Source organism: Oncorhynchus nerka, linkage group LG16, assembly GCF_034236695.1.
Source record: "Oncorhynchus nerka isolate Pitt River linkage group LG16, Oner_Uvic_2.0, whole genome shotgun sequence".
NCBI classification, from domain to species: domain Eukaryota; kingdom Metazoa; phylum Chordata; class Actinopteri; order Salmoniformes; family Salmonidae; genus Oncorhynchus; species Oncorhynchus nerka.
The window spans coordinates 21549454-21577198 of record NC_088411.1 but is presented as its reverse complement, the minus strand read 5'-3'; the positions used below and the strand labels follow the sequence as shown (position 1 = coordinate 21577198).

General features: G+C 46.0%; 2 protein-coding genes across 5 annotated transcripts; both read right to left on the bottom strand.

Moving 5' to 3' along the window:
* Positions 1 to 1184: 1184 nt before the first annotated feature.
* Positions 1185 to 17895, bottom strand: LOC115144231 (vacuolar fusion protein CCZ1 homolog). Of its 2 annotated transcripts, XM_029685102.2 has the most exons (17): positions 17752 to 17895; positions 16209 to 16280; positions 16032 to 16128; positions 15749 to 15846; positions 15540 to 15633; positions 14643 to 14723; positions 14464 to 14511; positions 14250 to 14333; positions 12912 to 13087; positions 12130 to 12211; positions 5996 to 6057; positions 4444 to 4555; positions 3898 to 3931; positions 3547 to 3664; positions 1690 to 1848; positions 1435 to 1562; positions 1185 to 1328 (listed from the first exon to the last, which is right to left on the bottom strand). In XM_029685102.2, the coding sequence occupies exons 2-17, from the start codon at positions 16220 to 16222 to the stop codon at positions 1273 to 1275; spliced, it is 1443 nt and encodes a 480-aa protein (XP_029540962.1). In that variant the 5' UTR covers positions 16223 to 16280; positions 17752 to 17895; the 3' UTR covers positions 1185 to 1272. The 2 variants fall into 2 exon arrangements, with proteins under 2 accessions (XP_029540962.1, XP_029540963.1); XM_029685103.2 differs by lacking the exon at positions 16209 to 16280 and having other exon boundaries at positions 16032 to 16164.
* Positions 17896 to 22024: 4129 nt separating this feature from the next.
* Positions 22025 to 27110, bottom strand: pvalb9 (parvalbumin 9). 3 transcript variants are annotated; one of them, XM_029685101.2, is made up of 6 exons: positions 26819 to 27110; positions 25898 to 25965; positions 25318 to 25450; positions 23945 to 24054; positions 22327 to 22381; positions 22025 to 22169 (listed from the first exon to the last, which is right to left on the bottom strand). In XM_029685101.2, exons 2-5 carry the CDS (start codon positions 25956 to 25958, stop codon positions 22356 to 22358), a joined length of 330 nt encoding a protein of 109 aa, XP_029540961.1. In that variant the 5' UTR covers positions 25959 to 25965; positions 26819 to 27110; the 3' UTR covers positions 22025 to 22169; positions 22327 to 22355. The 3 variants fall into 3 exon arrangements, with proteins under 3 accessions (XP_029540961.1, XP_029540959.1, XP_029540960.1); XM_029685099.2 differs by having other exon boundaries at positions 22025 to 22381; positions 26819 to 27108; XM_029685100.2 differs by lacking the exon at positions 26819 to 27110 and adding an exon at positions 26307 to 26517 and having other exon boundaries at positions 22025 to 22381.
* Between the last annotated feature and the right edge of the window lie 635 nt (positions 27111 to 27745).

The window sequence follows — 27745 nt, the reverse complement described above, 5'->3', positions numbered from 1 at the left end:
TATACAAAGAAATAGAAAAATTAAGTACATGTACAGTAAAATTACTCTGATCATTTGACATTTAATTACAAAAATGAAAATACCATTTTGTATTGGTTAAATAAAAATCTAAAGAAATGACATGATGTGAAAAGCTTCTTTATTTAATTGTTTACAATACATACGGTAAGAGATCAATGGAGCGCCGATGGCCACGCACCCGTAGGGGATAGCACAAGGACACTGTCAATGGCATCCATTCAGAAAAGCTGATACAAAAAAAGTTGATATTTGTCAAATCAATCACAATTTACAGCAGTCGCTAGTGAAAGTCTACACACCCTTTGCAGTCTTCACATTTTGCCTTAATTAAATCTAAAAGGGGAGTAAATTATTTTTTCATATCGATCTACGCAACCTACTCCACATTTTCAAAGTGAAAGAAAAATTATAGTCATTTGGAAAATGTTCTAAGAAATACAAAATGCGGATGTATTGAATGCTTATGTCTTCACACCCCAGAGTTAATACTTGGTGGAAGCACCTTTGGCAGCCATTACAGCTGTGAATCATCATTTTCAATAAGACTCTACCAACCTTGCACATCTCTTAGGGCAATGTAGATCTATTGTTTCTGTCAAATTGCTCAAGCTTAGTACATTTGTTTGGGAATCATTGATGGACAGCAATATTCAAACCTTGTCTCAGATTTTTAAAGCAGATTTAAGTCAGGAAGGAGACTGGACCCTTCAGGAACACTCAACACCTCTTAGAACGCCATTCTGTTGTGTCTTTGGCATTAAAATGTGTGCAACTGTCCCGCAGAAAAATACAACTCTACCTCAGGATTAGGTCTTCCTCTAACTTCTCATTAATTTGGAACATGTTCTATAACTTTCCTTCACTTAGATCATGTGGAGTAGGTTGTGTCGATCTGTAGGAAACCCCCCCAATTTTATTTTACATTTATTTTATTTAATGTTAAGGCAGAAAAATATGAAGACTGTGCAAGTGTTGTGTAACTTTCACTAGGCACTGTATGTGTTCTAACAGGCCTATAATGTGGTTACTAAATAGATTCTGGACCTATCCCCCATGGGGGGACGGGTGTGTGGCGTTTCCATGGTTTTGGTCGAACTCTTACCTAATCTATGCAATTATTGCATTACACTGATGCTGTCATAACACCCTGCAATGCTGACAGTTTTAGTGTGGTGAAACAGTCCATTGCCCTCTCACCGTCTCTCTTTCTCTCCCTCTTCTTCGTGCAGTTCTTTCTTTTCTTTATTTCTTTCAGTCCAAGAAGAAAATGTTGTTGAACTGTGTCGCACAGAGCCTCTTCACTTCCTCTGTTGGTTGAAAAAAAAAACAGGGTTGGGATCAGTAAGTATAACCAAGAAAACATGTGAGATGAGCTCAAAGAAACATTCATTAATCCATCCATGTTGGACCTACCATTAACTTCAATCAAATTGGCATTCTTCTGGTTCAAGATAACGTAGAGTTCTCTCTGGTCCGACTTCTTGCCGACCACCCAGTAGTCTGTCATAGCCTTCACAATGATCTCTTCATCTTCATCAACCCTAAGGCAACATACAAAAATAACATGAACATACAGACACTGTAATATAGTTTACATACAGAGTTTCCAAAACTAGGCCTCCGAGTGCTAACCCTAACAGGGTTTTTGTGGTATTTCATTGGGCATACCTGGCGAAGTCACAGTTGATGTCTCCCAGAATCTTCATGAGGTCTGGGTGGACCGAGGTCAGAGAGACGCTGGCTGTCTTCCTCATGTGGATGGTGCTCTTCTCTGCCAGGTTCATGTGGTTGAAGTAGATGAACTTGAACTGGGGCTCCTTGTCCGGCCTGCAACAACACAGAGGGAGAGGATCTCGATTAGAGGTCGAAACGATTTAATCAAGTTTTCATAACAATCAGTAATCTGCATTTTTGGATGCCGATTATGGCCGATTACATTGCACTCCACGAGGAGACTGCATGGCAGGCTGACCACACAAGTGCAGCAAGGAGCAAAGGTAAGTTGCTAGCTAGCTAAACGTATCTTGTATAAAAAAAAAAAATTGAACAATCACTAGTTAATTACACATGGTTGATGATATTACTAGGTTAACTAGCTTGTCCTGCGTTGCAAATAGTCAATGCGGTACCTGTTAATTTATCATCGAATCACAGCCTACTTTGCCAAAAAGGGTGATTTTAAAAGCGCATTTGCGAAAAAAGCACTGTCGTTGCACCAATGTACCAAACCATAAACATCAATGCCTTTCTTAAAATCAATAGACAAGTGTATATTTTTAGTATTTAGTTAAAAAATAAATTCATTTTAGCAGGCAATTTTAACTAGGGAAATTGTGTCACTCCTCTTGCGTTCTGTGCAAACAGAGTCAGGGTATATGCAGCAGTTTGGGCCACCTGGCTCATTGCGAACTGTGTGAAGACCATTTTTTTCCAAACCAAAGACCGTATTTAATTTGCCTGATTTTTACATAATTATGACATAACATTGAAGGTTGTGTAATGTAACAGCAATATTTAGACTTATGGATGCCACACGTTCGATAAAATACGGAACGGTTCCGTATTTCACTGAAAGAATAAACGTTTTGTTTTCGTAATGATAGTTTCAGAATTTGACCATATTAATTACCGAAGGCTCGTATTTGTGTATTTATTATATTATAATTAAGTCTATGATTTCATAGAGCAGTCTGAGCGGTGGTAGTTAGCAGCAGGCTCGTAAGCATTCATTCAAACAGCACTTTCCTGCGTTTGCCAGCAGCTTATATTAAATTAAGTGTTCATTGTTCATTCGGTATTATTGTAATTGTCGACTTCTAAAAATAATAATAAATAAATAAAATCGTCCGATTTAATCGGTATCGGCCATTTTTCGTCCTCCAATAACCGGTATCGGTTGACCTCTAATGACGATCATTACAAGGATGAGAGGAGAGTCTAATGCCAATTTCACACTACTGAGCCGAGATGAGCAGAGCCAACTAGGACTGTACCGCGCTAGCCTGCTTACTCATTACAAATAGTTGCTGGAACCATACTGGAAAGGCCCATATGAAAATAAAATATCAGAGCCAGCACAATGTTAGGACGTTGCCATGAGGAGCACTGCAGATATTGAGATGAGCGCGATGCAAGACGTTTCTCTCACACATTCACAGAGTATGTGCGCAGGATCACGGGTGCGTGTCACGCTGCTACACTCGGTAGCTCTGGGACAAAAACAGGGGAAAAGGTTAGCTTCGTGCTTCAACGCTCTTAGTTGTTGCGGAAAAAAATCGGCCCAATATTTCTGTGTACTTTGTGCATCACTGAGTCTACCTTTAAGCAGTACTACACCTCAGGACCATCATCAGTTTATCCAGGTCATTGAGTTCATTGGTCCAATCGTCAAGAGGATGTCGTGGCATAAACGAGTACCTTTTTAAAAACGCATGATATATTTTGGACCGTGATTTCTATCATGGCGTGTTGGAACAACACAGGCCCAGGAACTGGAGGCTAGAGGATTAAAGCAACAGTACTGACCCTGATATCCTGCGGTTGACATTGTATTGTTCACATATGTCGGAGGCCAGCAGGGTGAGCTGAGGTCCCACCAGACCATCCAGCTGCTCACAGAACTCCCTCGTCAGCTCCACAGATGCTGGGAAAGAGAGAATATGACCACACGGTAGTTAGAATTAGTAGAATGGACTTTGGAACTTAAGGTTTTTTCTTTCACAGTCCACATATGGCAATGCCTTAGAATTTTCCATTGCATTATTCACAGAACATTTGGAACGGCAGACTCAGAGAATGCTGAGAAATTATGTAATAAGCATCAGCCCAGCTGTTTGGGGGGAGGGGACTGACCAAATGATATGAGAGGATACTCACCACTGATCATAAAACAAACTGCTGCACTCATCGCCTGAAATAAAGAGCAGACGATGTACAGTTTGAATATAATAGGTCTAGAGAAAATAATACTATAATTTAGAACTTATTACCAAATACATTGAGTTTATAAATAATTTAAAAGAAGCCATTTGAGATACCAACGAACAAAGCCAATTCCCCCAACATCAGAGGTCATATCCCGGGTTAAACCTTCTCTTTGTGCTTCAGTAATGAAATAATAACAGATTACCACATTTTCTGCCAAACAAATAATGGGTTGGGAGTACTGCCTGTCTCTCTCTTAAAAACACAAAATAATAAAGCATCAGTAGATGCTTAGAGTTCCCACAAAACCCAGCAGGGCTCCAGACCACAGTTCCCTGCTCCTCAGTTCTGTCCCAAATGACACCCTATTCCCTATGTAGTACACTACTCTGGACCAAAACCCTGCACTACATTTGACTAGATCCCTATGGGCCCTGGTCAAAAGTAGTGCACTATATAGGGAATAGAGTACCATTTAGAATGATGCCCTCTCCTCACCTTATAAACTATCAGATGCAGCTCCTCATAACTGTCCTCTGTGTTGACAAATATTCTAGGGAACCGGAATTTGGCCTCTGGGTCTTTGAGGTTAGCAGGTCCTGTCAAAAACCTGAGGGTGGAAAGAGGACAGGATATGACGGCGTATGCATCACAGCTCATCACGATTATTTTGATTGACAAGGGTGTTTCACAATTACAAAACAAATTTAGTTTGATGCAAATCAAAAACTGTTTTACCTCACACAAAAACAAAAAAAAATCCCCTAGTCTATCTAGCAATTTGTAAATGTATATGTGGATGTACAGTTTGCATACTGTGTGTATCCCTTCCATAATTTGCACTGTCAGCCCCCCCCACTCGGGAGTCACACTGGCCTGGCAGTGGCACACTCTCAGGGATCACTCTTCCTCCAACAATGGCTCTATTTCAATGCATTCATATTAAGTGCTTGTATTCTGTCTTCTCTATGCTTGTATTCAGATCTAAATAAAAGGTTGTCTGTGTGTTTGACTACTTTCTGCTAAGCAACTTGCCCTAAGAGGATAACCTCTTAATTCTACCCATTCTTTGAGATCATTTATTCACCTTCCCTTCTATTAAGTGATCGCTGCTCTGACCAGACAGGATAGATGAAAACCATGTAGTGGAACCCCTTCTTTCCTCTTTACAGCCGTGTTGAATCAAATCAAACTTTATTTGTCACATGCGCCAAATACAACAGGTGTAGTAGACCTTACAGTGAAATGCTTACAAATCAGTGCTTGGAAGGGATGCAGGAAGGATTGTGTTTTAGAGTATTCATACAGAGACTACAGAGCACCTCTGCTAATAATCTCATCCTCCTCTCCTGCGCTCTCCTCCTCCACTCTGTCCACCTCAGGCACAGAGGCCTCTAAGGGTGGACTAGGCTACACAGAGACTTGGCTCTCCTTCCTCCTCTCTGTTAAGTGTAATTTCCCTTCCTTTGTGTCTGTGTGTGGGATGGTAGAGATAGAAATCTCATTATTGTCAGTGGGGTAAGACCACATCACGTTGGAACACTGATCAGTAATCCTCCATGTTGTTATAACAATCAGACTGGATATTGCACATGCCGGACCACCAACACACTAATTACTAATTACAACCTAATGTTAGCATAATAATGCTTTCCTATCATACCAGAACTATCAAACATAACACCTCCTATTGTGATATCACTGTTGATTTTTATTGCTTTCACTTGATAATCTAAAACAACATATTCCTCCACCGCTTTGTTGAAATAACAATATATGCAATAAAAACCATCATGGATGAACACGATAAAGTCGTAATTCCATCCATCCCCTCAGGTTAAATGTATCAGTCTGCTATAGTCAGATTAGCAGCAGATGTGGCATGGCTAGAAGGCTCCAGCCTGACATGATGATCTGGTATCCCTGTCCTTCTGCTCCGAGATCGCAACGGACCAGAGCCCCAGGGAGGGAGCCTGGCCCAGCCTAGACAGGAGACCTGGAGGGAGGGGAGGGGGAGGCAGCGGACCAGAGAGGGCGTTTAAGGACTTACCTCCCATAGTGAAGCAGATTCCCTGCCACCTCTGGCCTTAAGGGAGAGTCCCTACCAGCCAGCTGGAGAGAGAAAGGGAGGATGAGGAAGAGAGACGGGGAGGGAGAGAGTTAGAAGAGAGATGTTGGAGAGAAGCTGCTTTAGTATAACTTAAGTCATTATCAACATTGTCTGAGCCTGTGGGGTATCAATGTGTGGTCAACTTTAAATGTGCTTGTTACACAATACATTCTTCGTGTGGCATGATGCCATTGTGGAGCAGGTGTTGGAAGAGTTCTGGCAACGTTGAGGGAAGGTTTAGGCAGAGGATCAGAGTTTTAATAGAACAGAGGCAAGGAAGTGGCAGTTGCTTGCGCTCTAGCTCCTCTGTAATCCCTCTCCCTCCTCTCTCCCTCCCGGATCCCTCTCTCCCTCCCTCGCTCCCTGATCCCTCTCTGATCTCACTCCCTGATCCCTCCTCTCTGATCCCTCACTCCCTGATCCCTCCTCTCTCCCTGGCTCCCTGATCTCTCCCTGGCTCCCTGATCTCTCCCTCGCCCCCCCCCCAGCTTGCTCTCTGATCCCTCTTCTCCCCCTCGCTCCCTGATCCCTCGCTCCCTGATCCCTCCTCTCCCCCTCGCTCCCTGATCCCTCCTCTCTCCCTCGCTCCCTCCTCTCTCTCCCCTCGCTCCCTCCTCTCTCCCCTCGCTCCCTGATCCCTCCTCTCTCCCCTCGCTCCCTGATCCCTCCTCTCTCCCCTCGCTCCCTGATCTCTCCCCTCGCTCCCTGATCTCTCCCCTCGCTCCTCCTCGCTCCCTGATCCCCTCCTCTCTCCCCTCGCTCCTGATCCCTCCTCTCCCCTCGCTCCCTCTCTGATCCCCCTCTCTCTCCCCCCGCTCTCCTCTCTCCACTCGCTCCCTGATCCCTCCTCTCTCCCCTCACTCCCTGATCCCTCCTCTCTCCCCTCGCTCCCTCCCTCGCTCTCTGACCCCTCCCTCGCTCTCTGATCCCTCCTCTCTCCCTCCTCTCTGCCTGATCCCTCCCTCCTCTCTGCCTGATCCCTCCTCTCTCCCTCGCTCTCTGATCCCTCACTCCCTGATCCCTCCTCTCTCTGATCCCTGATCCCTCCTCTCTCCCTGGCTCTCTGACCTCTCCTCGCTCCCCCCTTGCTCCCTGATCCCCGCTCTCTGATCCCTCCTCTCTCTCCCCCCCGCTCTCTGATCTCTCCTCTCTCCCCCCGCTCTCTGATCTCTCCTCTCTCTCTCCCCCGCTCTCTGATCTCTCCTCTCTCTCTCCGATCTCTCCTCTCTCTCCCCCCCCTCTCTCCTCTCTCTCCCCCTCTCTCTGCTCTCTCCTCTCTCCCTCCCCCCCCTCTCTGCTCTCTCCTCTCCCTCTCGCTCTCTGCTCTCCTCTCCCCCCCCGCTCTCTGCTCTCCTCTCCCCCCGCTCTCTGCTCTCCTCTCCCCCCCCGCTCTCTGCTCTCCTCTCCCCCGCTCTCTGATCTCTCCTCTCCCCCGCTCTCTGATCTCTCCTCTCCCCCCGCTCTCTGATCTCTCCTCTTCCCCCGCTCTCTGATCTCTCCTCTCCCCCGCTCTCTGATCTCTCCTCTCCCCCCGCTCTCTGCTCTCCCTCTCCCCCCCCTCTCTGCTCTCCCTCTCCCCCCGCTTGATCTCTCCCCCTCTCCTCTCGCTCTCTGATCTCTCCTCTCCCCCCCCGCTCTCTGATCTCTCCTCTCCCCCCCCCTCTCTGATCTCTCCTCTCCCCCCCCCTCTCTGATCTCTCCTCTCCCTCTCCCCCGCTCTCTGATCTCTCCTCTCCTCTCCCCGCTCTCTGATCTCTCCTCTCCCTCTCCCCCGGCTCTCTGATCTCTCCTCTCCCTCTCCCCCGCTCTCTGATCTCTCCTCTCCCTCTCTCCCCCGCTCTCTGATCTCTCCTCTCCCCCCGCTCTCTGATCTCTCCCCTCCCCCCGCTCTCTGATCTCCTCCTCCCCCCGCTCTCTGATCTCTCCTCTCCCCCCTCTCTCCGATCTCTCCTCCCCCCCGCTCTCTGATCTCTCCTCTCCCCCCGCTCTCTGATCTCTCCTCTCCCCCGCTCTCTGATCTCTCCTCTCCCCCCGCTCTCTGATCTCTCCTCTCCCCCGCTCTCTGATCTCTCCTCTCCCCCGCTCTCTGATCTCTCCTCTCCCCCGCTCTCTGATCTCTCCTCTCCCCCGCTCTCTGATCTCCCTCTCCCCCGCTCTCTGATCTCTCCCTCTCCCCCGCTCTCTGATCTCCCCTCTCCCCCGCTCTCTGATCTCTCCTCTCCCCCCGCTCTCTGATCTCCCCTCTCCCCCGCTCTCTGATCTCTCTCCTCTCCCTCCTCCCCCGCTCTCTGATCTCTCCTCTCCCCCGCTCTCTGATCTCCCCGCTCCCTCTCCCCCTCTCTCCCCGCTCTCTCCTCTCTCTCCCCCGCTCTCTGATCTCTCCTCTCGCTCTCCCCCGCTCTCTGATCTCTCCTCTCCCCCCGCTCTCTGATCTCCCCGCTCTCTGATCTCCCCCTCTCCCCGCTCTCTCCTCTCTCTCCCCCGCTCTCTGATCTCTCCTCTCGCTCTCCCCCCGCTCTCTGATCTCTCCTCTCGCTCTCCCCCGCTCTCCGATCTCTCCTCTCGCTCTCCCCCGCTCTCCGATCTCTCCTCTCGCTCTCCCCCCCCGCTCTCTGATCTCGCTCTCCCCCCCCCGATCTCTCCTCTCGCTCTCCCCCAGCTCTCTGATCTCTCCTCTCGCTCTCCCCCCTCTCTGATCTCTCCTCTCGCTCTCCCCCGCTCTCTGATCTCTCCTCTCGCTCTCCCCCCGCTCTCTGATCTCTCCTCTCGCTCTCCCCGCCGCTCTCTGATCTCTCTCTCCCCCTCTCTCCCCTCTCTCTCCCCGCTCTCTCTCTCTCTCTCCCCCGCTCTCTCTCTCTCTCTCCCCCCCTCTCTCTCCCCGCTCTCTCCTCTCTCTCTCCCCCGCTCTCTCCTCTCTCTCCCCCCGCTCTCTGATCTCTCCTCTCTCTCCCCCCCGCTCTCTGATCTCTCCTCTCTCTCCCCCCGCTCTCTGATCTCTCCTCTCCCCCCCGCTCTCTGATCTCCCCTCTCCCCCGCTCTCTCTCTCTCTCCCCGATCTCTCCTCTCGCTCTCCCCCCGCTCTCTGATCTCTCCTCTCGCTCTCCCCCAGCTCTCTGATCTCCCCTCCTCTCGCTCTCCCCCCCCCGCTCTCTGATCTCTCCTCTCGCTCTCCCCCCCCGCTCTCTGATCTCTCCTCTCGCACCCCCCCTCCCCGTCTCTCTGATCTCTCCTCTCGCTCTCCCCCCGCCGCTCTCTGATCTCTCTCTCCCCCTCTCTCCCTCTCTCTCCTCTCTCTCTCCCCGCTCTCTCCTCTCTCTCCCCGCTCTCTCCTCTCTCTCTCCCCCCGCTCTCTGATCTCTCCTCTCTCTCCCCCTCCACCCGGTCTCTGATCTCTCCTCTCTCTCCCCCGGTCTCTGATCTCTCTCTCCCCTCTCTGATCTCTCTCCCCCGCTCTCTGATCTCTCTCCCCCGCTCTCTGATCTCTCTCTCCCCCGCTCCCGATCTCTCCTCTCTCTCTCCCCCGCTCCCCGATCTCTCCTCTCTCCCCCGCTCCCGATCTCTCCTCTCTCTCTCCCCCGCTCCCCCGATCTCTCCTCTCTCTCTCCCCCCCGCTCCTGATCTCTCCCTCTCTCTCCCCCCCCCGCTCTCTGATCTCTCCTCTCTCTCCCCCGCTCTGTGATCTCTCCTCTCTCTCCCCGCTCTCTGATCTCTCCTCTCTCTCTCCCCGCTCTCTGATCTCTCCTCTCCGATCTCTCCCCGCTCTCTCCTCTCTCTCTCCCCGCTCTCTGATCTCTCTCTCCCCGCTCTCTGATCTCTCTCTCCCCCCGCTCTCTGATCTCTCTCTCCCCCGCTCTCTGATCTCTCTCTCCCCCCGCTCTCTCCTCTCTCTCCCCGCTCTCTCTCTCTCTCCCCGCTCCCTGATCTCTCTCCCCGCTCCCTGATCTCTCCTCTCTCTCTCTCCCCCGCTCCTGATCTCTCCTCTCTCTCCCCCTCCCCGCTCTCTGATCTCTCTCTCTCCCCGCTCTCTGATCTCTCTCCCCCCGCTCTCTGATCTCTCCCCCGCTCTCTGATCTCTCCGCTCTCCCCGCTCCCCCTGATCTCTCCTCTCTCTCTCCCCCGCTCCCTGATCTCTCCTCTCTCTCCCCCGCTCCTGATCTCTCCTCTCTCTCTCCCCCGCTCCCCTGATCTCTCCTCTCTCTCTCCCCGCTCCCTGATCCATCCTCTCTCTCTCCCCCGCTCCCTGATCCATCCCTCCCTCTCCCGCTCCTGATCCATCCCTCCTCGCTCCCCCCGATCCATCCCTCCTCGCTCCCTGATCCATCCCTCCTCGCTCCCTGATCCATCCCTCCTCGCTCCCTGATCCATCCCTCCTCGCTCCCTGATCCATCCCTCCCTCGCTCCCTGATCTCTCCTCTCTCTCCCCGCTCCCTGATCTCTCCTCTCTCTCTCCCCCGCTCCCTGATCTCTCCTCTCTCTCCCCCGCTCCTGATCTCTCCTCTCTCTCCCCCGCTCCCTGATCTCTCCTCTCTCTCTCCCCGCTCCCTGATCTCTCCTCTCTCTCTCCCCGCTCCCTGATCTCTCCTCTCTCTCTCCCCGCTCCCTGATCTCTCCTCTCTCTCTCCCCGCTCCCTGATCTCTCCTCTCTCTCCCCGCTCCTGATCTCTCCTCTCTCTCTCCCCGCTCCTGATCTCTCCTCTCTCTCTCCCCCCCTCTCTGCTCCCTGATCTCTCCTCTCTCTCCCCCGCTCCCTGATCTCTCCTCTCTCTCTCCCCCGGCGCTCCCTGATCTCTCCTCTCTCTCCCCCGCTCCCTGATCTCTCCTCTCTCTCTCCCGCTCCCTGATCTCTCCTCTCTCTCTCCCCGCTCCCTGATCTCTCCTCTCTCTCTCCCCGCTCCCCTGATCTCTCCTCTCTCTCCCCGCTCCCTGATCTCTCCTCTCTCTCTCCCGCTCCCTGATCTCTCCTCTCTCTCCCCGCTCCCTGATCTCTCCTCTCTCTCTCCCCCGCTCCCTGATCCATCCTCTCTCTCCCCGCTCCCTGATCCATCCCTCCTCTCCCGCTCCATCCATCCTCTCCCCGCTCCCGATCCCTCCTCTCTCCCGCTCCCTGATCCATCCCCCCTCCCCGCTCCTGATCCATCCCTCCCTCTCCCCGCCTCCCTGATCCATCCCTCCCTCTCCCGCTCCCTGATCCATCCCTCCTCGCTCCCTGATCCATCCCTCCTCGCTCCTGATCCATCCCTCCTCGCTCCCTGATCTCTCCTCTCCGCTCCCTGATCTCTCTCCCCCGCTCCTGATCTCTCCCCGCTCCCTGATCTCTCTCTCCCCCGCTCCCTGATCTCTCTCTCCCCCCCCGCTCCCTGATCTCTCTCCCCCCGCTCCTGATCTCTCTCTCCCCCGCTCCTGATCTCTCCTCCCCGCTCCTGATCTCTCTCTCCCCGCTCCTGATCCATCCCTCCTCGCTCCCTGATCCATCCCTCCTCGCTCCCTGATCTCTCCTCTCTCTCTCCCCCGCTCCCTGATCTCTCCTCTCTCTCTCCCCCGCTCCCTGATCTCTCCTCTCTCTCTCCTCCGCTCCCTGATCTCTCCTCTGCTCCCTGATCTCTCCTCTCTCTCTCCTCCGCTCCCTGATCTCTCCTCTGCTCCCTGATCTCTCCTCTCTCTCTCCCCGCTCCCTGATCTCTCCTCTGCTCCCTGATCTCTCCTCTCTCTCTCCCCGCTCCCTGATCTCTCCTCTGCTCCCTCGATCTCTCCTCTCTCTCTCCCGCTCCCTGATCTCTCCTCTGCTCCCTGATCTCTCCTCTCTCTCTCCCGCTCCCTGATCTCTCCCCTCTCTCTCCCCCGCTCCCTGATCTCTCCCCTCTCTCCCTGATCTCTCCCCTCTCTCTCCCTCGCTCCCTGATCCCTCCCTCCTCGCTCCCTGATCCCTCCCTCCTCTCTGCCTGATCCCTCCCTCCTCTCTGCCTGATCCCTCCCTCCTCTCTGCCTGATCCCTCCCTCCTCCCTCCCTGATCCCTCCTCTCTCCCTGATCCCTCTCTCCGATACCTCCTTCTCACCCTCTCTCACCCTCTCTCACCTCTGGTTCAGAGTGTCTGGGGAACAGTGACGTCGTCAGGTACTTGTACAGGATCCGCATATCATCCTGCTCCAGACCACTCCTGCATGGGGACAACAAAAAAAGGGGACACACCTTTGTTAGCATCAAACACTTCCTGTTCATGTTCAGTCTGTTCAGGAGTATTGATGAACTAAACCCATCATCTCCATGGCTCACCATGGGCCCAATGCTATCATAACTGCTCAAATAATTTGATTAGCTATCAATCAAATCATTAGGATCAATCAATTATCACGTAATTCTCAGATTACATACTGTAACGGGTCAGACTAACAGTTAAAAGTGAGAGAGACATGTCGGGGTATTAATTACTGTAATCAGATTATGTGTATTTAAGGCATCTTCTGTCTCCCAGCCATGCCCAAGACAACCCCATACCTAGCCCAGCCTAACGAGATAAGGAGCATTGCCACTGCTGCCAGGCTCCCCCACACCTTGCAGTGGTAAAGGGCTGCAAGGAGGCGCCAAGGGCCTGCAGGAAGCCCAATAACCTCCCCCCTCCTCTCCTCCTGGCATCCCAAAAAACAGCCTACTAGGCCTGGCCAGTTGAATGGTGAAGCAGCCTGTGCCTCAAGATCACGGAAGAATGCAATTCAGAGCTTATGTTGTTCACCGATTTATGGTAGCATTTGCAAATTGTAGGCTAAATTTGGTTTCTACATGTGGGCAGGTGTTTTAAACCAGAGTACAGCAGACAACCCCCACACATCCCACACACGGTCTGCTTCCCCCAGCCGTACCATATCAGCTGGTCGTTGTAGAGGAAGGCTGTGTATTTGATCAGGCTGAGGCTCTCCTCCACTCTGTTTACGAATGACTGGATCTTCAGGTAGGTCATCTTGTCCAGGGGGAAAAAGGCAATCCCACCGAACACGTCCAGCAGGTCACAGGACTGCAGGTGCAGCGTCTGCAGGTACTGGAGGAGACCAGGGATAGAGGACACTTATACATGCAGCCATGTCTCCGTTTGGTTAATAGACATCAGGGATACGTGGGGAAGGTGAGGTGTTAGCTTAGAAAGCAAAGTTATACGCACATCCCATTGTGATCAGGAGCCCAATGCTGAGAAACCTCATTAAGAAACACAAAAGGGCTGCACACTGTATGCCTGGATAACACAATGCTCCTATATCCAGCTTCAATGGCAGCCATATTTCTGTCCAAGGTGGATCTCAGTTAGGTCAAAGCTGGAGATATTAGTTTACCTGCGTAGTGCTTACATTGCTGTTCCCAAAGACACGAGAGGACACTAGAATTGCAAGAACATTTCAAACTGGGATACGATACAGACACCATAGGCCTTCTCTGTGTCTGAGTTACATACTGGAAAGGAGAAGCCCTTGATAGGATTAGGGAGAGCTGGGGGTTTCCTCTGTCTAGGTATGAATAATGAACACAGGTCATTGCGACCAATGGGCTGGGCCTGTTAGTATGGAGGATGCTGTGACCAGCTCTCCTTGAGAAAGGCGCTATTTCTGAGTAGTGATAATTAGTGGGGGAAGTCATATTTGAAGGTCACTTATGACTGACATCTGACCCTGCATTTAGTCACTAGAAACTCAATACAGAGTCTACCACTCTAGACGACTAGAAGAACCAGTAGCATTCCTGTCTGCCAAGCAGGCGGCCAGGCCTGGAAACCACCACCACACCTTTAGTAACGTGGATAGCATACAACACCAGATGTGAACGTTTTCACTGTAAAAACAAAAGGACATCGAAGAGGTAGGAACTACTAAGAAGTAAGAGTCGATGTGTGTAATATATATATATATATATTTACAAAGATTTGCTAATGAATTTCACAAGTAGTCAATAATCTGGCATTGAAATAGCAGTGCCCTGCCCCTAGGAAAACTTTGCTGAGAAAAGACTGAAAATATGCATAGATGACTTCTGTTGAACTGTCCTATCAAGCTACATTACTCAAAGTATATAAAGCACAATAGTAAAACAGATGTTCTGCATCCAATAAGACATGAAAATTCACCTCATCACCTAGTACCACCCATCATCATGTATATAGTTGCAGAGACTTGAAGTATATACTATGTAGCCTAGTGTTTGTTCTGTTTTACCCTGTAAAAGAACTTGTCAAGCTTCTGCATGAGCAGCTCCACCCCGCCTGCTTCCATTGCTCTGCCAAATGTGCCGTTGAAGAGCTGGAGAACAGAGCAACGAAAAGATCCATCAGCAAACCACATCCTTTCTAAATGTCAGTCTATCACACAGTCCTTACTAGAGAATGTGAGCTGGTTGAGGTTTACTCCCGAGTCCCAGCCGGATGCTCACCTTGTACATACTGTAGCATTCCCGTAATACTGCACCGTAAACTGTGTCCTACACAAATAAGACAATAAACAACTGAGAAAGTGATAAATGTTCTGCACAAAAGAGTTGAATTCCCTCATAAATGGACCAGACAAACACGAAATATACACAAATAAAAGATGCAACAAATTAAGTCGTACAAGTATTTCCTCTTCCTGATATTCTATTGTGGGAGGTCTCCCATCTTTATTAGGTTTTTCTACCATCGGGTTCCGCACCACCTGGAGAAGTAAACAACGACAGGTTGAGGAGAGGTATTATCTATTCAAAAGTATCCTAGGAGACCTAATAACTTGTCAAAAATATATGAGTGTGCTGAGAGCTCAACCGCTCTATACAGCACATTCAGAAAGTATTCACACCCTTCCACATGTTGTTGTGTTACAGCCTGTATTTATTCAATTGAGATTTTGTGTCACTGAGCTACACACAGTACCTCATTATATTAAAGTGGAATTATGTTCTAAGAAATGTTTTACAAATGAAATGTCTTGTCAATAAGTATTCAACACCTTTGTTATGGCAATCCTAAATAAGTACAGGAGTAAAAATGTGCTTAAAAAGTCACATAATAAGTTGTATGGACTGACTCGGTGTGCAATAATAGTGGTTAACATCTTTTTTTTATGACTATTTTCTGTACCCCACACATACAATTATCTGTAAAGTCCCTCAGTTGAGCAGTGAATTTCAAACAGAGATTCAACCACAAAGACTAAGGAGGTTTTCCAATGCTTCGCAAAGAAGGGCACCTATGGTAGATGGGGTAAAAAATAAAAATAAAGCAGACATTGAATATCCCACTGAGCATGGTGAAGCTATTAATTACACTTTGGACGGTGCATCAATACACATCAATACACCCGGTCACGATACAGGTGTCCTTCCTAATTCACTTGCTGGAGAGGAAGGAAACCACTCACGGATTTGGTGAGAACGTTTTTTTATCAACAAAACGTGAAATAAGTCAAGGGGTATGAATCATTTCTGAAGGAACTGTATATACTAAGTGTAAATTAGTTGGAAATCTAATGTACCATAACGATCCAGAAACTGTCCTCTGCTTCAAAGAAGAACTGCCTGTTCTTCTGTGTGTGTAGGGATTTAGCAGGCTTTGTTGGACAGAAGGTTCTGGAATATAGCAAAGATGGTGGTTGGGATAGGGGATATGAATCCAATACACATAACTAACAGATGTGAGATGTTTTACTTTAAGATAATTGATTAGTTAGTGGTTCCCGTGTACCTGGTAAACTGTACAATGGCCTCACAAAGACCGACATTACGGATCTTCTCATTCTTCTCGACCTCACTGGGATGGTAGAATAAAATCTTCTTCTCCTCCTACAATGCACACAAGGAGGCAGTTTCCACGAGGCACCATATTTGAATGGAGACCACAAAATTACCAGATAATCACATTGGATCATTTACAGCAGTAAACATTGAGCTGATGAACAGTGTGTTTGAAGTTCATAGTGAGAACATGTGAAACACACAGGAAATAAAAACAACCAAATGGAGCTCACCTCTCCCTCTCGTGACCCAAATGAAGGATTATAGACGAAAAAGCTGAGAAGTGATGGGGTGTACTGTTTCTCTTGCATTCCCGAAGCCATTCTCGGACTGCAACAGAGGAAGATGCTGATCAACTATCTGTGACTGAACAGACGGAAAGATGTATCACAATGAGACCTGGGTTTTACCTGATCATCAGCATTAGTGTGGTTTGTGTCTGGACGTCCTCTGTTCCAGAGTGAATTTAGCATGCTTTGTGGCTGCAGACAAAAAGAATATCAGCTCAGCTTTAAAAACGCTACAAATACATTTGAGAGTTTCAAGTTCCTTGGTGTCCACAACACCAATGAACTATCGTGGTCTAAACACACCAAGACAGTCGTGAAGCGGACACGACAACACCTTTTCCCCCTCAGAAGAATGAAAAGATTTGGCATGGGTGCCCAGATCCTCGAAGTTCAACAGTTGCACCACCGAGAGCATTCTGACCAGTTGCCTGGTATGGCAACTGCTCGGGATCTGACCGTAAACGGCTACAGAGGGTAGTGCATACGGCCCAGTACATCACTGGGGCCAGGCTTCCTGCCATCCAGGACCTATATACTAGGCGGTGTCAGAGGAAAGCCCGACAAAATTGTAAAAGACTCCAGTAGACTGTTCTCTCTGCTACCACACGGCAAGCGGTACCGGAGTGCCAAATCTAGGATCAAAAAGCTTGTGAACAGCATCTACCCCCAAGCCATAAGACTGCCGAACAATTAATCAAATGGCCACCCCCTCTATTTGTTTTTACACAGCTGCTACTTGCTGTTTATTATCTATGCATAGTCACTTCACTCCTAACTACATGTACAAATGATCGCTACTAACCTGTACCCCCCGCACATTGACTCAGTACCGGTACCCCCTGTTCAGACTCATTACTGTTATTTTATTGTGTTACTTATTGTACATTTTTCCTTTAGTTTATTTGGTAAATATTTTCTTAACTCTACTTGAACTGCACTGTTGGTTAAGGGCTTGTAAGTAAGCATTTCACGGTAAGGTCTATACTTGTTGTGTTCGGTGCATGTGACAAATAAAATTTGATTTGATCATTTCAGATTAAGAGAATCAGTGAGTCATGGAATTTGGTCTGTTAACTTTAGGCAGTAAATTGCATCAAAAGCTCAATGTCTCAAATCAGGCTGAAAGATAAGCATGCATTTTCTGATTTGAACAGAGCATTATTACCTTCCACTGACACCAGCTATACTAGTTAGCTGTATAAATGTATCTTAACTTCCACACCTCAGGCGCATGGCTAATTGATTCCCTTTATGTGGCTTTCTAGGTGGCATTGCTACAACCTATTATTTTTAATAAGGCCCAGTGCAAGTTAGCATGCTAGCTAGCTACCTACGTTAACCAACTCGCTCAAACAAGTCCACAACACAGCTAGCTAACAAGCTAGCACATCGGCCTTAGTAGCCAGGTGGGGACAACAGGGATTGTTTTGCCATCTGAAAAGACAAATGTGATACAAAACAAACGAACTAGCTAAATGTATACTGTTAAAACGTTAATTTGTTAGATACAGCAAGCTAGCAATTAGCCGACGTTAGGTGGCTAATTTGTATGGTTGCACTGCAGCAGTGTCAACAATCCGCTAACGTTGTGTTCGCATCGATCTCGGAAAACTATTTCTTTATCACAAATTAATTTGACAATAAACACAACGACGCGACTTACCTTTTACTGTATAAAGTCAGCACATGCAGATAATCTCGTTTGTTGTTAACATTAGTAACAGATACAGTAGAAAAGCCGCGATCAATGACAAAATCCGCGCACACTTCCTGCTTTGACAGCATCTCATGTGTTACAGTAAAAACTGATCGGTGGGATTTATTGTACTTAAACTATGGTTCCACAATAAAACTTCCTGTGATGTCCGTGCCTTTCCAGATTGTGCATAAATCAGGCCTATATACCAATACAACGTTGAAGGAAAACATTGATTGTTCTTGATGATCATGGATTGGTCTTTGTTTAATGAAAATGTAGCCTGAGCAGCCACTGGTGGGCTTTATGGATCTCCACTGTCATCTGAGTATGATGTGCACAGCTGGTAATACATTTGCATCCCCCGGTTCTTAAAACATAAAGGCTTAATTTACCAACACCATGCTAGAGTGACTAATGCCTAGGAATTCTAAGTCCTGATGTTGCACCCCTTGTTCAGCGAGTGGTATACAACAGAATGCTGCAACTGAACATTTTTTATTTATTTTTTATTTTGGGGTGCAACATCAGGAAGCGTTTGCAGCCTGAATATTGTCATTTAATTATAAATACAATTTTCCAGGTTTTATGCACATTTTTTGTATAAATAACCTCTAAAATATATGTAAACCAGGGGTTGGAACCAGTTCACTGAAAACAAGTTCAGGGAACAGAACCAACAACTGGAAAATAATTACTTGTTTCAAGGAACATAAACAGAACCTGGAACGAAAGTGATCCATACTGTAATGGAACAGAACCGTTATTTTAAAAGCATGAAAACTGGTTAAAAATGTTATTTTTCATTCCAGCCATTTTTTTCTCGTCCCACAACAAAGCGCCGATACAAAGCCCTCACTCTGTCACTCAGAAAGGTATTTCAGTCCTTGCCTGCAAGATGAAAATCCTTGCCTGCAAGATGAAAATCCTTGCCTGTGATTGATTAGGCTACCTGTGTCACACCCTGATCTGTTTCACCTGTCTTGGTGAATGTCTCCACCCCCTCCAGGTGTTGTCCATCTTCCCCATTATCTCCTGTGTATTTATACCTATGTTCTCTGTTTGCCTGTTGACAGTTCATTCATACCGACCAGTGGTTTTCCCCTGGTGCTTGTGCATGGTTTCCTGGTTTTGACCTTTCTGCCTGCCCTGACCCTGCCTACTGTACCTTTGCCACACTACTCTGGATTACCGACCTCTGCCTGCTCTGAGCCTGTCTGACGTCCTGTACTTTTGCCCCGCTACTCTGAATTACCGACCTCTGCCTGCCCTGACTCTGAGCCTGCCTGCCGTCCTGTACATTTGACTGCCCGTGTTTGAATGAATAAACTTGTTACTTTGACATTGTCTGTCTTACCTTCAAATGTGTTTTACCTGCCCCTGACTTTACTAGCTTGATTCATAAGATAAGGAGAGAGATTTTTAATTAGCTAGAGAAGAAAGGATGCACTTGTTCAATGCTAGTTAAAGAAACTATAGGCCTGGTTATCACATTTCACGTATTTATTAACTACAAAAAGGTAAGATGTGTTTTTAATTCTGGTGCCGCTTTGCACACACAAGCTTGTTAGCTAGTCAACTCAAAGGACATTAAACATTCCTTCATAGAAGCCTCTCCTCCTAGGTATAATTATGTGGACCTAATTCATATAATGCATGTCATAAGAGACAAAGCCCTTCAAGTATCCTCAAGCCTCGCTTGCTCTCTCCCCACCCACAAAATTTCAGTTGTGTCTTGCACCATTGGCTACACTTTTCTGTCCATCACGCATGTAAACCACTAGCTTGCCTGTTCGATCTGCACTGACTGGTAAAGTCATTGAGCTAAATCTAAAAAAACGAAATAAATAAAAATTTCACCGGTTGAAAAAGGAGCAATATAAAATGCTACTTTCTTTTATTTTTATTTTACCCCCTTTTTTCCCCCAATTTCGTGGTATCCAATTGTTAGTAATTACTATCTTGTCTCATCGCTACAACTCCCGTACGGGCTTGGGAGAGACGAAGGTCAAAAGCCATGCGTTCTCTCCGAAACACAACCCAACCAAGCCGCACTGCTTCTTAACACAGCGCTCATCCAACCCGAAAGCCAGCCACACCAATGTGTCGGAGGTAACACCGTGCATCTGGCGACCTTGGTTAGTGTGCACTGCGCCCGGCCCGCCACAGGAGTCGCTGGTGCGCGATGAGACAAGGATATCCCTACCGGCCAAACCCTCGACAAACCCTCCCTAACCCGGACGACGCTAGGCCAATTGTGCATCGCACCACGGACCTCCCGGTCGCGGCCGGCTGCGACAGAGCCACGAAACTGAAACAATTAGGGTTCTGTTCAGAATGAAACAATTGGAAACTAATTTAGGTTCCAACCCCTGATGTATACTGATTATAAATGTCTACATTTGTTTTCTTCAAAAGCTGTGAGTGCTATTATACAATTGCAGTACTTGTTCCATTAACAACTTGTCTAAGTCCTATAATCAACAGATTTCAGCCCGTATATGGTTGTGAATTGACTGAATTGTTTGGATGAAATACTGGTATATTGGCAGTTAATTTGAAAAAGTAATGGAATCATTCCTCTAAAACAGTGCAGATAAATTCTTCAAATTCTTTATTTTCTCACAATATGTTATCACAGCACTGGCAAACCATGGTTTGAACAATTGGCTGATCTTTAAACCATCATAAGAAGGTTCATGTCCATTCTAGTATTCTAATTCCTAATTCTATGGAACTAGCTCTGTCTGTCCATTCTAGTATTCTAATTCCTAATTATTTTGGAACTGGCTCTGTCTCATTTTTCTCTCATCACTTTAAGTTTAATTCATTCAACAGAAACCTGAGGGGTAGTCTTTCCAACGAGAAATTGAGAGGCCCTGGATACTGTAACCTTAAACTCTGTCACCTCCCTTTGTCACCTCAATTTGCTTTAATTCTTTAAAGCGTCAATCAGGAGTTGAGACAATAACGTGTCCTCCCCACCCGTTTCGGTAAAAAGCTGAGGAATAGGGCTGGAGAAGTGTAACTACACTGAAATTCATAAACATTGGGATGGATGCAAGGAATGATCAGCCATGATGTATAGTCAAATGTATTGTTATGTTTCCAATTTTGTTTATGTTTACTTTGTTTACAAACATTCCAGTGAAACAGGCTTATATTTTGGATTCTGATGGGATATGACAGGTGAACTAAGCTCATGGGGCATTTATTGTATAAATTATATTCTTCAAGATCAATGGGTACATTTAATTAATTCAGAAGCCCAAAAATGGATGAAGCAACTGCAGATTGCCCCTTTAGCACTGTTATTTCAGACCTATTCCTGGACAAACAATGAGCAAGGTACCTTTATGAATTATTAAATTTTCTATCTATTGTTCTGATGAAACTGAAGAATAAACAAGGGTATTTTCAGTAAACTATTAATACAAGAATAACCTAATCATTAAATATTCAAAGGAATATATAAAAACAATCTTGTAAATTCAATGGAATAATTTTATGCTCAGTGTTGATCATTAGCCCTTTATGACAGCTGTCCCCAAAACACACACACACCACACCTAATGTGGTGTAGCCGACACAAGGTGTTACCCAATATAGCTAGAGACAGACTGGTAAGGTCACCGTCTCACTTTTACTAGATACTTACTCTAAACACTGAGGGAAAATAAAACAGAACAACTCCCTTTACACTTAATTGCCAGAAACAGCAGGCAAGGTTTTCACTTTCTCCTTCGACCCAGTTGTCTGAATGGGCACCTCAATGGTATCTTGTTTTTCGTTTCACGTGAAGTAGCTCTATGTATAGGAGGGATGTTGCTGGGAAACCAACCTGAGCTAGCGATGAAGCTAACCATTGTAAACATGATGTGAGCTTTACACAGCTAAGACAGACCGCCGGGTCATACAAGCTGTAGTGTATTCATAATGTGATTCGGATGGACAGAACGGTGTTACACAATGTTACAACTAACATAGCAGCTCTCCATGTATGTTAACATTTAGGTAACACTAAGTAACAAAGTAATAGTGCATGAAATTGATTTCCAGTCAGGATTAGCAGAAATTCTACATTTAATTATGCACTCTCTCAAGGGTTATGTGCACATTCAGTTCATTGTAACATGTAGCACTTCCTTACATGGCATCTGTTGTATGGTTACAATACAGGAATTTAACAGATGCAAATGTTCAGCAATTGTGTTTGAAAGAAAAATGAAATTCGCCACAATAAGTTACAATGTGTTTATTCATCTTTTTGATCGACAATGTAGTGTGCATTGGAAGGAAATATGGGGCGATGCAGCTATACAACCTCCTAGAACGTAATCAAAGGGCAAGTAAAAATGGTTTCATGGATGAATAAGAGAGGGGCTCTGAAAGAAAAGAAAAAAACAATTTAAGGGCACAATTCAAGCACAAGGACAAAGAAAAACATATTCCTGGGAATGGAGGCTGCTGTAGGCTTGAGGAAGTTGACTACAGTCTGGAAGTTGGAGGCTGAGGCTGGAGGAAGGAGAGGAGAATGAACACCTGCTGCTCTCCCAGCTCCCATGGAACTCTCAGGACTGGACCATGATCAGGAATTCTGTGGCAGGAGAGACAGATTCTGAGATGAGTTCCAAATATGGATTAGAATATGAACATTCAGAGATGAGCGACATCAAAACAGCCTTTTGGAAATGTTGCTCATTATCTAAATCACTTGAACAGACAGCCTATAACTAAACCCTCTTTGGCCTACATATGTAACAGTATGGGTTCTTTAATGAGAATTCACCATTAGTTTTTTGGTTGCTGTGTTTTGTCTGGTTTGAAAGCATAATGTACGCAATTTGGATTACAATATGCAATATGACCAAAAATGTTAATGTAAATCAGTTTGTAGCTCATTCGCAAACCAACCTTGTAATCATCTTATGCATACCATCAGGTGCATACATGAGTGTTTTCACAGAATTAATTTGCTCCCTTGTCAAAAATATGTGGGATTAAGCAGAACAACATAGAATTCAAACCTTACATAATACAAACACTTGTAAAAATGTTTTTGTTGTTGTTGTTGTTATTCCTTCAACAGAGGGAAGTGCCAAAAAGATGACAAAATTACCCTGAACCAAAGAGTTGGTTTGGAACCAGAGATTGTAATAATGTTTAGACGCTGTCTGATTCCTTCATCCGGTTATGCAATCCCAGCCCAGCCAGTCTATGCAGCCCTAGATATTGCTCAAATCTGGCTGGCAGCCATTAATATAGCATCTGGAGGCCCAGACCACGGTTCAAATAGTATTTGAAATCTTTTGATTGCTTTAGCTGTGTTTGATTGAGCTTGTCTAGGGTATTGGGATCAATGGAATAGACCCAAAAGTGCAAACTTTGCCCATCTGGCACTCCATGTAGGCTCAATCAAACGCTAACAGTATATGAAAGGTTTCTAACACTATTTTAACCTAGGTCTACTGGAGGCTGTGACTTTTGGATCTCTACTTGCCAATGAGGCCAACTAGAATTGCCATTAAGAGCATCTGTATAATTCCACAATTAGTTTTTGTCACCCTCAAAACCTAGCACAAGACATACGGGAATATAGACACATGAGCGCACAAACACTGCTCTATATACAGTATACTCTATAAGGGCTGTCCCAATGCCTTCCTCTTGACCTGAAACATCTAGTGTCTCTACCGCTCATCCTCTATCCATACTCTCTTCTGCCAACTCAGGGCCCTTACTAAAAGCCATACATCTGAGTTGACAGTGGTCAGGGCGGATTACAACTCTAAAGAGCATAACGTTAATCTCACATTACAAAATACACATAGCCATACATTGTCATACATATGAAGAAAGGCCTAGTCATGGCCATTGCCAAGTTTGTGAATGTTGGCTTAGATTCAATAGTAGTCTTCCACACAAGAACAGGATTTGCAATAGTCAGGAAAGAACTTTAAACTATTTGATTCAAATTTTAGCCTTCTTTATCTTTTCTCTTGGAAAACCGTCAAAACCAAGAGACTCCCAAAATGTATAGTGGATCTCAGAGAGTCTTGGTCTCCTGCTCATCAAAATCCCTACAAGGAAATACTAACAGCCTTACCAATTGGCTCATGATAATAGCCTAGCCTGCAGGTGATTGCAGAAAGCCACTCACCTTCTACTCCGATTTTGCCATCGTTGTCATCATCAGCTGCAGACAGGAAGCCTTTGCACTCAGCGTCCGTCAGCGTCCGCGCCCCGGGGACAAACCGTTGCAGGAAGAACCTAGGGAAGTACACACAGAGTACACACAATCATAATACACACATATATACAAGCATTATGTGAGCCTTACACATACTGTACCATGCGTCTGTCACACACACACACAAACAGAGTACACACAATCATAATACACACATATATACAAGCATTATGTGAGCCTTACACATACTGTACCATGCGTCTGTCACACACACACACACACACACAATCATAATACACACATATATACAAGCATTATGTGAGCCTTACACATACTGTACCATGCGTCTGTCACACACACACACACACACACAATCATAATACACACATATATACACAAGCATTATGTGAGCCTTACACATACTGTACCATGCGTCTGTCACACACACACACACAAACTTGTGTTCCAGCACAGCCCTTTTAGGCATAAAGGTTATTTGGTTCCAGTTTAACAAGGATTGAAAGTAATATTGCTAGGCTTTATAACCGAAACTTCAAATGATCTACTCCCTGGTCTCTTGACAGCTTTGTAACAATATAGTATTTTTTTTGCTGCACAGTCTCTACATGCATTCTCATAGGAGGTGAGGGAAAGTGGATTGAGTGAAAACTCTGCTATACTGCATCCATCCATGAACTCAAATGCACTTGGGTCATACAGTTGGTGTCCTAAGGTTAGCTGGCTGGCACATTTATATAATGTAGACAGTGCATTATATAATGCAAATATATAATAATTATAGTTTTTTTTACCCATGGATTATACTAAGGCTTAATGGTAGCCTTCCATTAAAATGACAGGGGAGTGGAATTGTAGAATTTGATCTCATTGACATTTGTTGCGCTTGCAACAAAAATAGGTAATTGTATTAAAATTATTAAGTCTCCTGTCACTCAGCATACATTTTGAAATGCTCTCTGTGGTTCTGATGGCTCACCAGGCAGCCGCCAGCACAGCTGGTGGTCCTGTGTGGATTCCCTGGTAAGAGAGTGCCGCTGACAAAGCCAAGGTCATGGGTTCAATTCCCACAGGGATCAAGTAATCTTCATAAAAATGTATGGTATGTGCTCACTGTACTGTGAGTTGCTATGGGTAAAAGCATCTGCTAATTGGAACAGTTGTAGCTTTGAAACCCACCAGGGGGCCACATATAGCCAAATGAATTTATGTGTTAAACGGTAAGTCACTTTGAATAAAGGAGTCAGTAAAACGCCCATGTATTATCATTACAGGAAGCACAGGAAAGTGTCCCTCCATCTAAAGGATTACTCCAAATGTCATACTTGAGCTCTGACTCCTCGAGGAAGCCACTGTTGTCCTCGTCAAGGATCTGGAAGACATCTTTGACTTCTTTGGGAGATTTGGAGGTCAGGCCACACAGCTGGGAAAACTTCTTAAAGCTGAAGGAGTCTGGGGCTGAAGGGAGTGAGGGAGAACACATGCACCCATAAATGTACCAATGCATGCACACACAGCGCGCATACACACCCGGGTTAGAGTTCAGGCAAGGTTGACTCCCTGATGAGCTTAAAAGATAGCGTGGTGCAGTCCAGACTGGAGATTTATCCCTGCGTGTCTCTCTCTTTACAGGCTGGCACACAGACACTCTTCTTAAAGAGTAATTTTCACCCCAGCATATGGACTAAACCCATCCTCAGGATGCTAAATTCTAGTGCAATAGTCTGTGGGCGACTGCCAGCCTACTACTGAGTAGGAAGCACTCTCTTCTGACTAACAATAACTCTCTACAGTACATGATCATAGTCTGTTACAACCCTACCATCTCTCTCCTCTCTCTGTTTTCCTCTCATTCTCTGTCCTTCTGGCTCTCTCTCTATCAGGCAGTCCTGAGGTAAGACCCACCTTGGCACTCCTTGACGGCATTCTCAATAGCCTCCGCGGAAAGGATAGAAGTGAGTGACATATTAATCCTATTGGACAGAGGAACAACGGAGTAAATTATTCACACACACACACACAGGCTGTTCAAAAGAGTCAGGTCCAGTCTATTCATTTAGAGAATATCAGTCAGTAATCTCAGACTCCATTCATTGAAAAAAGCAGCTGGATTACGTAAGGATGTACAGTAGGCTATGCCAATAATAATGCCTTATTACGAAATGTATCTTAACGTAAAATAAAATGTATACAATGCTACACATCAATTTCTTAAGAATATTCTTCTGAATATTTCTCAAATCAATTAATTTCAAGTAACCACAATAAACAACACAGTACTGAATTGAACAACACATAATACGTTCAAACCTACCTGAATTCCCTCTCTCTCCCTAGGAGACTTTGATTTCTAAAACCGAATGTTTTAGTTTGTTTTTCTCTGTCAACCTCTTCCCTCTCCTTGCTCTGATAATCTGTTGATGTCAATTTGACTGATGTTGATGTCCCTGTTCTGTCTGCTTTAGCGTAATCTGGCTGCTCGATACGATTCGTCTGATGTAAACGATTTGAAATTACCTGGCAAAAATGTTACTATCGATAAACGCGCAACAATATTTATGGAAGCAGATGCGTAACTGTGACTACAAAGTGGATTAAGAAATGTATTTGCTACTTCTGGAAAACCTTAAAACAAAAATCCTGTTAAAAACACAAATCCCGAGAAAAATCACCTAAGAGTGTCAGCCAGGTAAATGGACCTGCAATTTACTCTGCCGTGTATGATCTGAGCCGCACTAGGCTACCTGAGCATCACTCACTCGGTCGGCAAAGTAACCACACGCACACATCACACCAAAAACTCGATCAGTCCTTTATCCTACTCACCGCTTTGATGATCTTGCCCGCGCCGGTGTCCAACCCAGAATATGTCAGGTTTTGTGGTGACTGATGACTGCCGATTAATATTTATATATGGACTGGAAACAGAAAATCTGCGATGCTTGAGTTACCTGTCCGTGTATCAAATTCTCACAGCCAGGCCACTTTCGAATTGCTTACCTAACTAATTAACCGTTAACCTACTATTTAAATATTTGCCTTGACTGGTTGATGCGTGTAAATACTGAAACCTGTACCGCCCTTTTTCTATAGCAGGCAGACAAGTGTTTCACGCTTCTCTCTCTCACCCGCTCTCCCCCCCACCACGTGTAAATAAACATATTTGACCTATAGTCTTATTGGTAACAAATTATGTAGGTATTTAACATTGATAAATAATATTAACAAATCATCAATAGAAACACTCATTGACAGATCCATTAGAAGATAAAAATGGGCATTTCCCAAGTAGCCCCAAAATATTAATTCCCCTACTATTCTATCAAAAACCAAGTGGGAGCTGATGGGGCCAGATTATTTGATACATTATATACAAAAGTATGTGGACACGCTTTAAAAATGTGTGTATTCAGCTATTTCAGCCACACCATGCTGACAGGTGTATAAAATCGAGCACACAGTCATGCAATCTCCATAGACAAACTTTGGCATTAGAATGGCCTGGTCATAGGATACCACCTTTCCAGCAAGTCAGTTCATCAAATTTCTTCCCTGCTAGAGCTGCCCCAGTTAAATGCTGTTATTGCGTAGTGGAAATTTCTAGGAGTAACGCACAAAAATCGTCTGTCCTCGACACTCACTACCGAGTTCCAAACTGCCTCTGGAGGGAACTTCAGGACAATAACTATTCGTCAGGAGATGAATGAAATTGGTTTCTATGGCCGAGCTGCCGCACACAAACCTAAAATCACC